Below are 14464 nucleotides of genomic sequence, written 5' to 3'. Positions count from 1 at the left end.
AGGTGCTTTAAAAAGCACTCACAAAAGCGCTCAGAACTTCCGATTGCGCAGGTGATTTATAATGTGAACAAGGCCTGAGTGTTTTTGTAAATGACACATTGCATTCCACTTACGTTTGCGTTGGGGTGTTTTTGCCACAATTTTTTTTTGCTTCCTGGCGCTTGGGTGATCGTTCTGGTTTTTTTGGGAAAGTGCTGTTCTAAGTGCTTTTCCTGAGCGTTTTTTTAACCTCCCTAGCGGTATGGACAGATATATCCATCCATAAAACATGCTGTGAACAGTATAAACATGTATACACATCAATACACATCAATACTCTCCTGCACTGTATACTAGATCCTTGCTTGACACATTTTGGCATGTTACAGGAAAAAAAAGTTTTAAAAATAAATTTTATCACTTTTTGCACAGAAATCCTGGGGAAATTGAACGCCAGGGAGGTTTTTAATTCACTCTCAGACGCAAGTTGGGAAGTGAACTCTTTGACCAGGAAAATAATAAATACAATGCATTTATTCTTTAAACCGCAATCGCCGCATAAAGCGGTTTTGTGAGCGCTCTTCCTATACCTTCCATTATAGCAAAATCCCCCAAAAATGGTCCAGGCACCGCTTTGCTGAACGCACAGAGCACGAACCGCGCTGATATGAACCTTCTCATAGAGATTCATTGCACAATCATTTTGGGGGCGATTTTGAAAATCGCTTGCGCTAAAAAAAAGGCAAAAAATGCCCCTAGTGTGAACGAGCCCTAAGTGTGTTTTACTCTGAAAAAAAACATATTTTATCTGTATGTATTTTACACTTTTTTTTGCGACAGTTGCCCTTTAAAGAAACAAAAATACTACAGTTAAAATGTGTGCTGATTCCAAAGACTATAACTCTGGGAGAGCTGCTTGTCTTATGCCATTTTCACTAAGAAGGCAATGAGGTAGTTTCTCTCTAATGCTAAGCTTCCCTCACCTAGAATAGACGTGTGACAGAATAGATGTGTGACAGGTTCTCTTGCCCGTACAGCTTTACCATTGAGGAAGCTGTTTGCTATAGAGTTGCGTTGCTTTTATCCTCTCCCCTGGGCTATTCCATTCCATCAGGAGATTTATCAGAGGAACAAGTCCCCATCACTAACTGCTCCGTGCTGTCAGGAGAATTGATGGGATCGGCATGCAGAATTTCATAGCATCTGTGTAAAATCTCAGCCCTCAGATGTTGGAGATGCGCTGACCGCAGGGGCGAGCGGCTTGAAGTCCATTTCCCGTCCATCAGGAGTTCAGAGATCGCAGTTTGAAACTGAAGGGAAAAATGTCCAGACGGAATTACGCACCGTCTGAGTGCAATCTAAATAGGAATTTATGTTACTGCAGCTTAACCGGTGAAGTGTGTTCAGATACCTGATCAGTGCTATAGCTGACATCGCTGGGATGCTCTGATCTGCTTCACGGCTTGAGAAGCTCTTATGCCCCCATGCCCAAGGCCTTTCTATACACAGATATCCCCAGCACATGCTGCCTGCAAAAACCTGCACAGATCAGTACACAGAAAAACACACTGGTTTCCATTCATGAAGATATGTTCGGTAAAAAATAAAGGGTCGGAAAATACCGTAATCTGAGTTGTTAGACTCCCCCCTCCTCCCAATACACTTATATAGTTTAGTAAAAAAAAATAAAACTACAATGTACTAAGGTTTTTAACTCGTGCAGTGTTTCGTTCGATATTTTAAGGAATCATGCGGTTCTTCATTCAGTATTTGATGGATTATTGCAGTGCAGGGAATATGGATGTAACGTGATACATTATACTGATAAGTTAAGTGCAAGCCCAAGCTGCATAAAATGTATATCAGCTGTAGACCATTAGAATCTCATTAACCATTTTTAACCGCTTGTCCTCCTGCGGGATAAGTATATCCCTGAAAGCTGCACTTGAGTTCCCACGGACTTAATGTGTCCCTTCCTGTGTACAAGCAGTGCACGCCCTCGGTGGCATGCAGCAGTGCACAGATTGGTGAATGGGATCATATGTTCCCAAAGCCAATCTAAGCGTCTAATGTATAATAATTACCGTTGCAACGATATGCAACAGTGCAAAAGTGATCATTACATTGTTTAAAAAAACCTGTTACTTTCTGCTGGCTATAATGCAGCTGGAACTGCGTTCTAACCAGGCAGGGGACTGTGTGGGGACATCTAGTAGCCCCCAAAAATATTACAATAAAAATTATAGAAAATACATTACTTATACTGTATCAAGCCCATTTAACCACTTCTGCCCTCTCCCTGCCCCCATATAACACACTTGTAAAAATAAAGAAATAAAAATTGGAGTGACAGCATTTAAGAGACAATACGTAAATTGTTACTCAGCTTTTTAAACATATATTACACAAGGGTGTATTACTGGTATTTTTGCAAATAATGGCTTGTAACTACTAATGAGAAAACCAAAAACATAAAATGGGAAAAATACTCCTTAGTTTCCAAATAAGGCCCAGTGCACACCAAAACCGCTAGCAGATCCTCAAAACGCTAGAGGTTTTTGGAGCAGATTTGAGAGAGATTCTAGGCATGTTTAGAAAGGTTTTCTAAACATGCCTAGCTTTTCTGGAGCGGTTTTGTGTAGCAGATTACATATATTTGTACGGTAAAAGCGGTTACTGAACAGCTTCTGTAACAAAAACACCTGGAAAACCGCTCTGATCTAGCGTTTTCCAGAGTGGTTTGAGCTTTTTCTATACTTTATATTGAGGCAGAAACGCATCTGCAAACCGCAAAAGTGCTGCAGGACCCACGTTTGTGGTTTGCTAAAAACCTCAAACTGCTGGTGTGCACCATCCCATTGAAATACATTAGTCAAGCGTTTTCACAGGCGGAAGCGGTTTGCGGAACGCTTCAAAAACTGCTCTGTGTGCACCAGGCCTAAAATATTGTTTCCATACTTTATACTATGGAATTAATTGAAACATTGTAATAACTGGGACAAATTGGTTCATAAAACGTGTGGGTTTTATCTACAGTAGCACATTTTTATTCTAAAACTATAATTGCTGAAAACTGAGAAAAAATGATTTTTTTTTCCCTTTCTATTCCCTCTAAAATGCTTATAAATTAAAATAATTGTTAGCAAAAAGTACCACCCAGAGAAAACCAAATTTGTGGCAAAAAATAAAATAAAATGTATAGATCATTAAGTTAGCGATAAAGTTATTCAGAATCAGAATCCTTTTATTTTGTTCATTGTTGCTGAATGAATGGAAGCAGCACTAGAAGGTGAAAACTGCTTTGGTTTTTTTTAATGGAATAAACCCTTGGAGGTGAAGTGGTTAACAGGACCGGTTCTAGACTTTTTGCTGCCTGAGGCAAACTTGTGAGTATGTTACTGACCGCTTCAGGTTGGAGATACCGAATAATCTTACTTGTGTTACCGCGTGCTCCAATCTTTGTGAATTGACATTTATTGTGGTGGTTACCTCACAAGTCTGTAATTTACCTCACTATTTCTTGCATGCATGAAATAGAGGCACAAGGAAAAATGGGTGTGGGGTGAAGTTGATAGAAGTCTTAACCAGGGGTGTCAAACTTAATTGTGTAAGGGGCCAAAATCTGAAACATTGGTAAATAAAAGAATAGAGTGCTCTGAGTGTCAACAATAAAGGCTGGCAGCCGCCCTCCTAGGACCAGGACAGGTCTCACCTGATGTATGGTGGCCGTTTAGAAGTTGTTTGCAATCTCTCCCGCGGCATCCAGGTCATCGGCACGTAGGAGCAATCAGCTGGCGGCCACTTCCGGTTTGGCCGTCACCGGCCGACAGGCTGGGATTGCGACTGATTAGCCGCGTTCCCGGCCGCAATAGCATTACAGAGGGCGCTATTGCGGCCGGGAATGCGGCTAATCAGCCGCGTTCCCAGCCTGTCGGCCGGTGACGGCCAAACCGGAAGTGGCCACCGGCGAGTCCAGCTGCATCGGAGAGACACGGCGAGGGCACCGTTCAGCTGCAGGGGGCTGAGGGGAGCCCCAGGTGAGTACAAGTCATTTTTTTTAGGAGACTTAAGTTTTCCTTTAACATATCCTGCAAATTTAGGGTTTCTAGCATTTAAGGTGGATTTGCTATCAACCATTAAAGTCGGCAGATTTTTAAATGTGTATTTTTTTTCCTTTGAAACTTTAAAATCGATTTTCTCAAAAACTATAAGGCTGATTTGAAATTTTTTTTTCCTCTTGTAGCCACTGGGGGTTCCTACAAGCTCTGGGGCAGCTGCCTCCTCTGCCTCTATGGTAGCGCCGGCCCTGCCACCAGTTTGCCGGAAAAATCCTGGCAATATGAAAGGAAGGGAGGGGTTCCTCCAATAAATGTAAAATATTTTATATTTGTCATCATGCAGCTGAAAAAAGGCTACTATTTATCATTATAATTTAGAAAATAGATTTTATTTCTGAAATCTTGTATTTTTAATCTGGGTCCACTTTAACTGCCCCACCCAAATGCCTAACCTTAAAACCCCCATTGCAGACGACTAACCTTAAAGGATACCCGAAGTGACATGATGAGATAGACATGTGCATGTACAGTGCCTATATGCTGTGTTCCTTTTTTCTTTCTCTGCCTGACAGAGTTAAACATCAGGTATGTAAGTGGCAGTTCCTGTCTGAGTCAGGACTGGGCCAGACTACAGTGTGACCCTCACTGATAAGAAATTACAACTATAAAACTCCTAGCAGAAAATGACTTCTGAGAGCAGGAAAGAGATAAAAAGGGAAGATAGTTCATAGATTTTAGCTCTGGCGTACGTCAATGATTGTGTCATTAAGCAAAAGCAATAAAAAAGTAAAAACTCAAAATGTAGATTTAAATATAAAATAAAACTGTGGAATATCTTAAAAAGTCATTTTTAGGAGGAGGATTGATGCAATGGTTTATTTCATTAGTTTATTTTCACCTTGGGCGTCCTTCAAAACCCCACCTTACTGGAACCTAACTTTAAGTGCCCGTCCCTACCCTTGGCGGAAATAATGTAAATACATCTTAAAATGATACATTTCAAAGCGATAATTTTCAAAAACGAAAAAGTTCGGTTAGGCGGGCTTTTGGTGCCCAATAGCTGATACGTGCATTAGTGCCTATGGCAGCGCCCAAATGTCCTGCTTCCGATAATTAATTTTTTCCATGTGGTAACAGTCTTAGTGAACTGAAGCCAGTGAATTGTCCAGTATTATACTGTAAAGCCCTGGATGAAGAAAGTAGCGTAGTTCCTTAAATACCGGGGTATTCCACTTTGTTCAGGAAATTGCTGTAACATGAAGCAACAAATCCAGCATAGCTGTCGCAGCGTGACTCTTGATTGGCTGATATGGGTCAGTACACTTCACCCGTCATTATTGCTCCCTGCGACGCTCCATGTAACAAGCTTGATGTTTTATCTCATGCAGGCAGGGAGCTAAGTGGATTATAATGCCTGCAGATCGCCGCTAAGCTGCTGGACGCTCACTTACAATGAGACAAATTGGAATTAGTGAGAGACTGGAGAGATCCTCACTTTGTTTCATCTTTTTGTACCTTATCGAAATGCTGAAATAACCCGAGTGTATTAATTATAGGTTGTCTTCTTAGAGACACTTTTACATTTTTCCTTTTTTTTTTTTTTTCACAAGTCGAACTATTCAGCTTATAGGATAAGTTCACCTTTAAATGGCACGTTGTCTTAGGGCCCAGTCACACTTGTAAATGCAAAAACACTAGGGGTGATTTTACCGCGATTATGGCGGTAAAATCACTGTACAAATTTGCATTTCTTTTGCAATCTCAATTAGTGCTTCAATAGCATGCTAAACGCAATCGCTCTTCGTGGCAAAATGCTGCATACTACGCTTTTGCAATTGCCGCTAATCACGAAACACCCTGCAATTGCGGCAGTGAGATCATTTCTTTATAGTTATAGTTGCGCTAGCGCTTCGGCGATTCCCACTAAATGGCAATCGCCCTAGTGTGAATGAGCCCTTAGACTCAGAGGGTTAGCATTAGGGGAGCAGCTAGGTGGTGCTAGACAGGACATAGGGTGTAATAAGAAGCCCATAGGGCGTAATAAGGTGCCCACACTCATGACCGCTGCAACTCATGCACTTTGTATTGTCCTGACGAAGTGGGCCAGTACCTGTGAAACGCGTTGTCTTTTGTGCATCAGTAAGCATTATATCTACCTCATGTAGTTTGTTCCTTGAAGGAGGTAAGACCAACTACTCATATTTTTTATTAGTATTTTTAACTATAGTTAGGGGGCCTCCTACAGTTTTTTCTTAGCATGTTGGGTGGGTTCCAGTATTAGTTATTAGGAAGGGGGATTACATTAGAGGGTAGGTTCAGGATCGGTGTAGGGAAGTCGTTGATCATTTAGGGATACTACAGTTACTAGAAAGCTAATGCCACAAAGCTGAAGTATTACTGTATATCAGTAACCATATAACACAAATCTAATCCGTGCCCAAATTAAAGGGAATCTGAAGTGAAAATAAACTTATGATATGATTGGTATGTGTAGTACAGCTAAGAAATAAAACATTAGGCGCACAGATATGAGTCTCCTATTGTTTGAGTTGAGAAATTCAAGTTGTTATCTATGCAAAAGAGCCATTGAGCTCCACGACTTTCAAAGTGGCTGAGAGCTCTGTCATCTCAAGTGTCTGTCAATGTATTTTGTTTCTTCTGCAGAGGAAAGTTCAAATGTTCACTAGCCTGCTCTGTAAAATCATTTAGAATGCTGAGTGTAATGTGTATAACTGCAAATATTAGAGAATGATGCAGTGTTATAAAAAAAAAACTAACTGAAAATAAAAATATGAAACTTTTTATGGCTACTAATGTTCTATTAATTATTTCATTATCCGTACTACACAACCAATTCATTATATCATAATTTGCTTCAGTGTCACTTTAAGCAGTAACAATGGCAAGCATAACGTTCCTGGCATCAGAGCATCAGCATGTGCCGAGTTCATAGACCCAGACCACTCGTGTGAAGACTGCTGGGTGCATGAACCTCCCATGCACAGTACAGGGCCGTTGATATTTGTCTCTGGGACCTCTGACTCAGTTACCTGGCATGCAGAGCAATTACTGTGTTTACTTTAATAGGAACCCAATGTGAGTGATCTGGGGGTTGCCATACTTATTTCCTTTTAAACAATACCAGTTTCCAGGCCGTCAGGTGCTCTGACTGAACTCTGACTGGATTATTTGCATGCTTGTTTCAGGGTTGTGACTCTGCTGAGGCCAAAGAGATCAACAGGACTGCCAGGCAGCTTGTATAAATATGGCAGCCTCCAAATCCCTTTCAACATGGGTTCACTTTAAGGAGCACCATATTTCTATATTTTAGAGACGGGAAAATGAAGAATGGCCGTTTTGACTGAAATCCGGTGATGTAATGAAATGAAACTAGTCAGAAATTGCTAACTGACATTGAACCACTTCAGTACCACAGTTTTTTTTTCACCTTCGAAACCAGAGCAATTTTCACATCACGTTCCTCCCATTCATTCACCAATAACTTTATCACTACATATCACACTGAAATGATCTACAGTATATATTATTTTTTTGCAGGACAAACTGGACATTCTTTGGGCAGTACTTTTTACTAAGAATTATTTTATTCTGTATGCATTTTGCAGGGAAGAGGGAAAAAATGAAAAATTCACCATTTACCAGCTTTCAGCCATTGTAGTTTAAAAATAAAATGTGCCATTGATGATGAAACAGACACATTGTATTTGCCTATCTGTCCTGGTTATTACAACATTTAAATTGTGTCCCTAGTACAATGTAAGGTTATTTTATTTGGAAATAAGTGTCTTTTTTTTTTTTTTAAATATTATAACAGTAGCTACAAGCCTTTATTTACAAGAGCAACTGTAATATACCCTCATGACATACATATTAAAAAAAAGTCCCTATGGTATTTTTTTATGTATTTTTTTTAAAGATGTAATTGTGTGTGTGTGTGTGTGTGTGTGTGTGTGTGTGTGTGTGTGTGTGTGTTATATTTTGGTAACTATGAGGTAGGGGTGGAAGGAGTTAAAAAAAATAAAATCTATTTTTTTTTCTATGTGAAAGTGTATTTGGGTGTATTTTTACTTATTGGCCGCAAGATGGTGCTACACTAACTTCCGTATTCTAAAGATAGAAGATGGAACCAAGTGTTTGCAACTTGTTTACGTCTGCGTTTGTTTTTTAATCAGAGCCTAGCGATGTTGCCGGAAGCTCTGATTCATCACAGGCACGGTGATCGGGTTTGGGAACAGCTTCCCATTCCCCAATCACGAAAGGACAGGATTGCGGTGAATGCGAACGGGAGACACGTGACAATCGTGAGCATTGGCAGTAGGTAAACAGTATGCATATCTACACCCCTGTGCCTGAAGTGAAGTATACAGGGGCGTACATGCGTAGCAAGGGAGCTGAAGTGGTTAAGCAAGAAATACATGATGCGATCATTGTGTGTTTTCATTTGTTTTGCCAATTGGCATTTTTGTAATCCAAAAAATGTGAGTTCTCTGCACTCAAATATTTTCACTCAGTAAAAGCATCTTCTTTTCTTTGCAGGGATGAAGTTTGAATTTGCATTGCAAGAACCAAAAAAGGTAAGTTGGGTGTTTGCCTTGGTGTGTTTGTCTTCGTGCTTCAGCTGTAACGAGGGAAATGCACAATCAGTTGTACGCCTACTACGCGTTTCACTGTCCACTCTTCATATTCATTTATTAGTCACCCTGCATCTGGCTATCATCATCATCATTATTATTATTATAATAGATTTATAAAGCGCCAACATATTCCGTGGCGCTGTACAAAGTAAGAAACAAACATGGGGTATATAATCATTCAAACAAATGGTATACACCAATATACAAAATACAGAATTTGTAATTACAGTGAAAAAATGAACATGATGAATAAAATGTGAAACACATTCCAAGAATCAAAAGGGTGAGAGAGCTCTGCCCTTGCGGGCTTACAATGTAAAGGAATTCATATTCATGTACCAGTCACCCGGCATCTGCCTCCCCTCATGGGTTGTGCCAGTTCTCTTCCTTTACAGGATCACTATCGTGAAAATCGTAAAATACATGTAAACACATCCAAAGAAGAAGTACATTTCTTCCAGAGTAAAATGAGCCATAAATTACTTTTCTCCTATGTTGCTGTCACTTACAGTAGGTAGTAAAATCTGACAGGATGACAGGTTTTGGATTAGCCCATCTCCTCACGGGGGGATTTTCAGGGGTTGGTTTATGTATTTATTTAAAAGCAGTTAGCAAATGGCAGTTGTTCCATACAACTGCCAAAATAGCGTGCAGCGAGCAGGGAGGCTGGCCTGCATCTTTGTATAAATCCTTTTCAGGTAGAGTCTTTAAGAATAAAGGCCATGCTGAGAATCCCCCATGAAGAGATGGACTAGCCCAAAACCTGTCGGTTCTGTCAGATTTCTACTACCTACTGTAAGTGACAGCAATATAGGAGAAAAGTAATTTATGGCTCATTTTACTTTGGAAGAAAAGGGCTTCTTATTTATATCTGTTTACATGTATTTTTAATTTTACAATGTTTTGCCATAGTGGTCCTTTAACTGCTGGTCTCGATTTTAAAATAAACTCAGGGATATAAAATGTGTGAAAGGGGCTAACCCTGCTAATCTGAAAATGTACCATATTTATGTTCCATATTGTGGAGTGAGGAGAAAAGTTGGAGGATTGTGGAAGAACGCCCCCATCTAGTGGTGAAAATGTTAATTGCAGCAACTTGTGTTGCAGCAAAAGTGTACGATCTCTTTTGGGCCCTTTTCCACCAGAGCGATTGCGATTGCTGAATCACAAAATCGCAAATCGCTAGTGATTTTTACCTCCCTTTGGGTTGTTACTTTATCATAGAAATCACGAGAAGTATTTTCCACTATAGTGATTTGATTTGGAATCGCAATCGCTTTCTGGAGCAATTTTTACAATGATAATGCAATGCAAATGAAAATCGCAATCGCATAACAGAAAAAAAATCGCAATTGCTGGCGTTTGTGATTGCGATTGAAGCTTCTCTGCTGCTTGCACACTGTAAATAGTAAGGGCTGTGGCCCACTAGAAATTGCAAAAAGCAGTTAAGTGGGTTTTTTTCGTGATTTTTTGCAGCGGTTTACAGATCGCTTTTGAATTCAGTGCTAGCAATTTATGATTTTTTGCAGTGATCCTTTATTTTGTATTTAAAGCCGACCTGAACTCAGAATGTCTTCTCTGCTCTAAAAGAGAAGCAACAGCATAATGACCTTTACAGAAAATAATTTGTCACTGCTTACGAGAACTCGTCAGAGATGCTGCAGAGCTGTTACTTCCTGGTTTGCTGGGAGCACATACAGGGTTAAAGAGACTCTGAAGCGAGATTAAAAATCGCTTTTTACCTTATATTCTACATAGGTATGTTTGCTTCTGCTAAAACACCTCTATCCCGCGGCTGAACGAGGGGTCTTTACCTCCCAAATCCCCTCCGTGGTGCCCGGGGAGCGCTTCCTGTTGAGGCAGAGCTAATGGCTGTAGCTATACCATGTAGATAGGTTCCACTTCTCTGTCACTATTCAAAGAGGAATGATTTACTGTTTATTTTTCTGCCCTGTTTAAACACATACTGCTTTTTCACAGACCATATGAGAACAGCTGAGGAATTTGTTAGCTATAGAGAAGGACCTGTACTTTTTCCTTACTTGGATGCTTCCCCACCCTCATTCAGAATAAGCTCTACCTGGCTGTAAACTCTGTATGAGGCAGGGAGAGAGAGACAGGAATACACAGAGGTGCATCTGATGAGATATTTACACACTATTTGAAGCTATATTTCTGCTTTCTAAACACATTTTAGTCACAGGATTACAGCCAGTGAAGATTGTTTCTGTATGCTGGATGTGCTGGGCACAGTCCTCCATAGTAATGCCCACAGTGAAAACTGTTTTCTGTAAATGTCCTATTTTCTTCACGTCCTATACAATAATCCCTAATTGTCCCTGCGTCATCCTCCTCCTGGCTGTGTGTCCGTGGTTTTCGGCTACTGCGCATGTGCAGTCGACAGGAGGAGGGTGGGGACAGAAAGAGCAGGTGGGCGTTGGGGAGTGCTGCCCTGCGCACACGCATGTCAGGGTGTGCGCATGCGTCAGGGGGCGCGCCCGTGCTGTTATTTGCTAGTAATTACTGGAAATATATGTGGCATTAAGAATTTGAATTAACTTTGATAGTTGTCCTTTAAAATGTCATCTTCTTAAAGGGAATGTCCTGGCAGCCAAAAAAATGACATTTACTTACCCGGTGTTTCCTCCAGCCCCTAGCAGCTGCTATGTCCCTCGCCACAGCTCTGCTCTCAGCCGCTGGGTGCCGGTCCCCAACGGTGCAGAAGCCGACCTCGCCAGGCCAGAACTACTGCGCCTGTGCAGTACACTCCACACCATGTGCAAGTGATGGACATTGGCGCTTGCTCAGGTGCAGTAGAGAACGACCTGGCGAGGCCTCTGCACAGTCGGGGACTAGGAGCCAGCGGCTGAGAATGGAGCTGCGGCGAGGGGCATAGGGGCTGGAGGAAGCCCCAGGTAAGTAATTTTTTTTTTTTTTGGGGGGGGGGCTGCCTGGATATTCCCTTTAAGGTAGGCTCACACCATACAGTTTTTTACATTACTTTTCAATTCAAGATTTACAATCATTTTTTTTTCTAATTGATTGTAACATTTGAAAAATCTGACCAATGCACCACGTGTGTTACATTTTTCTCCAATTATGAAAAGAAATTGAAATCTCTGAAAAAATTGCTTTCTTCTCTACATTACAAAATTTTCAATCTACCGAAAATAAAAATCCAACTGGATCAGTTAATTGGGGGTAAGCAATTTAACTTACCTGCAGCTGTTCTGTGCCCGTGCCATGAATCTACGATGCTCCAGTCACCTGCAGCGACCCCTGCCAGCTGGATGCATGGCCCCGGTCCTGATCACGCTCTCGTGAATGGCAGCGTTCTGTGCATGCACAGTATGTAAAAATGTATACTGCGCATGCACACAATGCTCCCAGCAATGGGAGCACACTCATACGCCTGCGCCGCACATGCTTAGTGGATGCCGACTCACTGACAGAGGGGCACTGCTGGTGACTGGATCATTGCAGAATCATGGGGCGGGCACAAGATTGCTGCAGGGGGGTGAAGGAAGCCCCAGGTAAGTTAAACTGCTTTTTTTAAATTCGGTTTAGGTAACCTACTAATAAGGGGAAAACTTTCGCTGTACGCCAGTCATAAGGAACTGACCCAGTTGAAAGAAAATTATAGAAAATAAGATAAAGTGGCTTATTTAAAACTGAACTCCGCTCTCTTAAAGTGAACCTCCAGACTAAAAATCGACTCAGCAGCACTGAAAAGGCCTGGTGTTTCTTTAACAGTTTCACAGCATCTGAACTATGTTTCACTTATACAAGTCTCATTTTTAGCTGCACAGAAGAAAACTGCCCGGGCAGTTTTCCCCTTATGCTGTGCAAAGCATGATGGGATTTCTGTTGTTGTTGTCCTCGTTCTGCTGTTTTGGTGCAATTTTTTTTTATTTTGAATTTGACATTTGAAGCTTAGTGTGTGCAGCTGGGAGGGGTTATCAGGACACAGGACAGTTGGAACTGTGTCTCATGCTCCCTGTCACCTCCTTTCAACTAAAAAGATGGCTGCCCCCATGACAAAGATGGCAGCCCCCATGAATCACAAACATTTGCCTGTTCTTCTAAAACAGGGTGGGTAAAAGATTATACTACCTATCTATTCTAATTAACATAAGTAATGTAACTTAGTAACAGTATTTTTGTTTAGGCTGAAGTTCCCCTTTAACCACTTAACAACCAGACTTAAAAACGTCCTGCTAGAGCCTCTTAACGGCTCCAGGACATTTTTATAAGTCAAACAGTGCTGCTGCCGCTGTACACGTGCGTGCTCCCGTGCGTGTGCGTGCTCCTACGTGTGCTCCTGTGCGTGTGCATGCACGTGCGCTCCCGTGCGTGTGTGTGCTCCTGCGTGTGCACAAGAAATTAGTGAGAAAAAAAACACCATAGAAAAAAATACAACTTTATTTCCAAATAATATATTGTCACCATACTTTGTACTAGGGACATAATTAAAATATTACCATAACCAGGACAAATAGGCAGATAAAATGTGTGGGTTTTAGGTAGTGTTGGGCGAACATCTAGATGTTCGGGTTCGGGCCAAACAGGCCGAACATGGCCGCGATGTTCGGGTGTTCGACTCGAACTCCGAACATAATGGAAGTCAATGGGGACCCGAACTTTTGTGGTTTGTAAAGCCTCCTTACATGCTACATACCCCAAATTTACAGGGTATGTGCACCTTGGGAGTGGGTACAAGAGGAAAAAAAAATTAGCAAAAAGAGCTTATAGTTTTTGAGAAAATCGATTTTAAAGTTTCAAAGGGAAAACTGTCTTTTAAATGCGGGAAATGTCTGTTTTCTTTGCACAGGTAACATGTTTTTTGTCGGCATGCAGTCATAAATGTAATACATATAAGAGGTTCCAGGAAAAGGGACCGGTAACGCTAACCCAGCAGCAGCACACGTGATGGAACAGGAGGAGGGTGGCGCAGGAGGAGAAGAAGGCCACGCTTTGTGAGACACAACAACCCCGGCCTTGCATGAGGGCAAGAAGCGTGCGGATAGCAGGCTTTGTACCGCCATGCAGTCATAAATGTAATAAAGATAAGTGGTTCAATAAACAGGGACCACGCGGCAACGCTAACCCAGCAGCAGCAGACGTGATGGAACAGGAGCAGGCGCAGGAGGAGAAGGCCACGCTTTGTGAGACACAACAACCCAGGCCTTGCATGAGGGCAAGAAGCGTGCGGATAGCATGCTTTGTACCGCCATGCAGTCATAAATGTAATAAAGATAAGTGGTTCAATAAACAGGGACCACGCGGCAACGCTAACCCAGCAGCAGCAGACGTGATGGAACAGGAGCAGGCGCAGGAGGAGAAGGCCACGCTTTGTGAGACACAACAACCCAGGCCTTGCATGTGGACAAAAAGCGTGCGGATATAGCAGCAATGCTTTTTGCCGCCATGCAGTCATAAATGTAATACAGATGAGAGGTTCAATAAACAGGGCCCGGAAACGCAACACCATCCCAGATGTTCATTGGTCATGTTACTTGGTTGGGGTCCTGGAGTGTTGCGTAGTCATTTCCAATCCAGGATTGATTCATTTTAATTTGAGTCAGACGGTCTGCATTTTCTGTAGAGAGGCGGATACGCCGATCTGTGACGATGCCTCCGGCAGCACTGAAACAGCGTTCCGACATAACGCTGGCTGCCGGGCAAGCCAGCACCTCTATTGCGTACATTGCCAGTTCGTGCCAGGTGTCTAGCTTCGATACCCAATAGTTGAAGGGTGCAGATGGATGGTTC

The 14464-nt window shown here is 41.8% G+C and overlaps 1 protein-coding gene and 1 long non-coding RNA gene across 16 annotated transcripts in view; one reads left to right on the top strand and one right to left on the bottom strand.

Annotated features, from left to right (window-relative positions):
- The window catches only part of LOC137538597 (uncharacterized), an 887672-nt gene that overhangs the window by 28847 nt on the left and 844361 nt on the right, over positions 1-14464 (bottom strand). The window contains exon 8 of one of the 6 annotated variants that reach the window (XR_011024842.1): positions 8493-8676. The exons of the other annotated variants lie outside the window; for them this stretch is intronic. This is a non-coding gene — a long non-coding RNA (uncharacterized lncRNA). Of the gene's footprint in view, positions 1-8492; positions 8677-14464 lie in introns of those variants that run through there. 6 annotated transcript variants of the gene reach the window in all.
- The window catches only part of CHST8 (carbohydrate sulfotransferase 8), a 584914-nt gene that overhangs the window by 553176 nt on the left and 17274 nt on the right, over positions 1-14464 (top strand). For all 10 annotated transcript variants that reach the window (XM_068260871.1, XM_068260863.1, XM_068260868.1 and 7 more), the window contains one exon: positions 8595-8632. In XM_068260871.1, the coding sequence (XP_068116972.1) occupies positions 8595-8632 (38 nt within the window). The remainder of the gene's footprint in view (positions 1-8594; positions 8633-14464) is intronic.

Source organism: Hyperolius riggenbachi, chromosome 11 (assembly GCF_040937935.1).
Source record: "Hyperolius riggenbachi isolate aHypRig1 chromosome 11, aHypRig1.pri, whole genome shotgun sequence".
Lineage (NCBI taxonomy): Eukaryota > Metazoa > Chordata > Amphibia > Anura > Hyperoliidae > Hyperolius > Hyperolius riggenbachi.
Note: the sequence above shows the minus strand (reverse complement) of the source record. Positions and strands in the feature narration are given on the sequence as shown.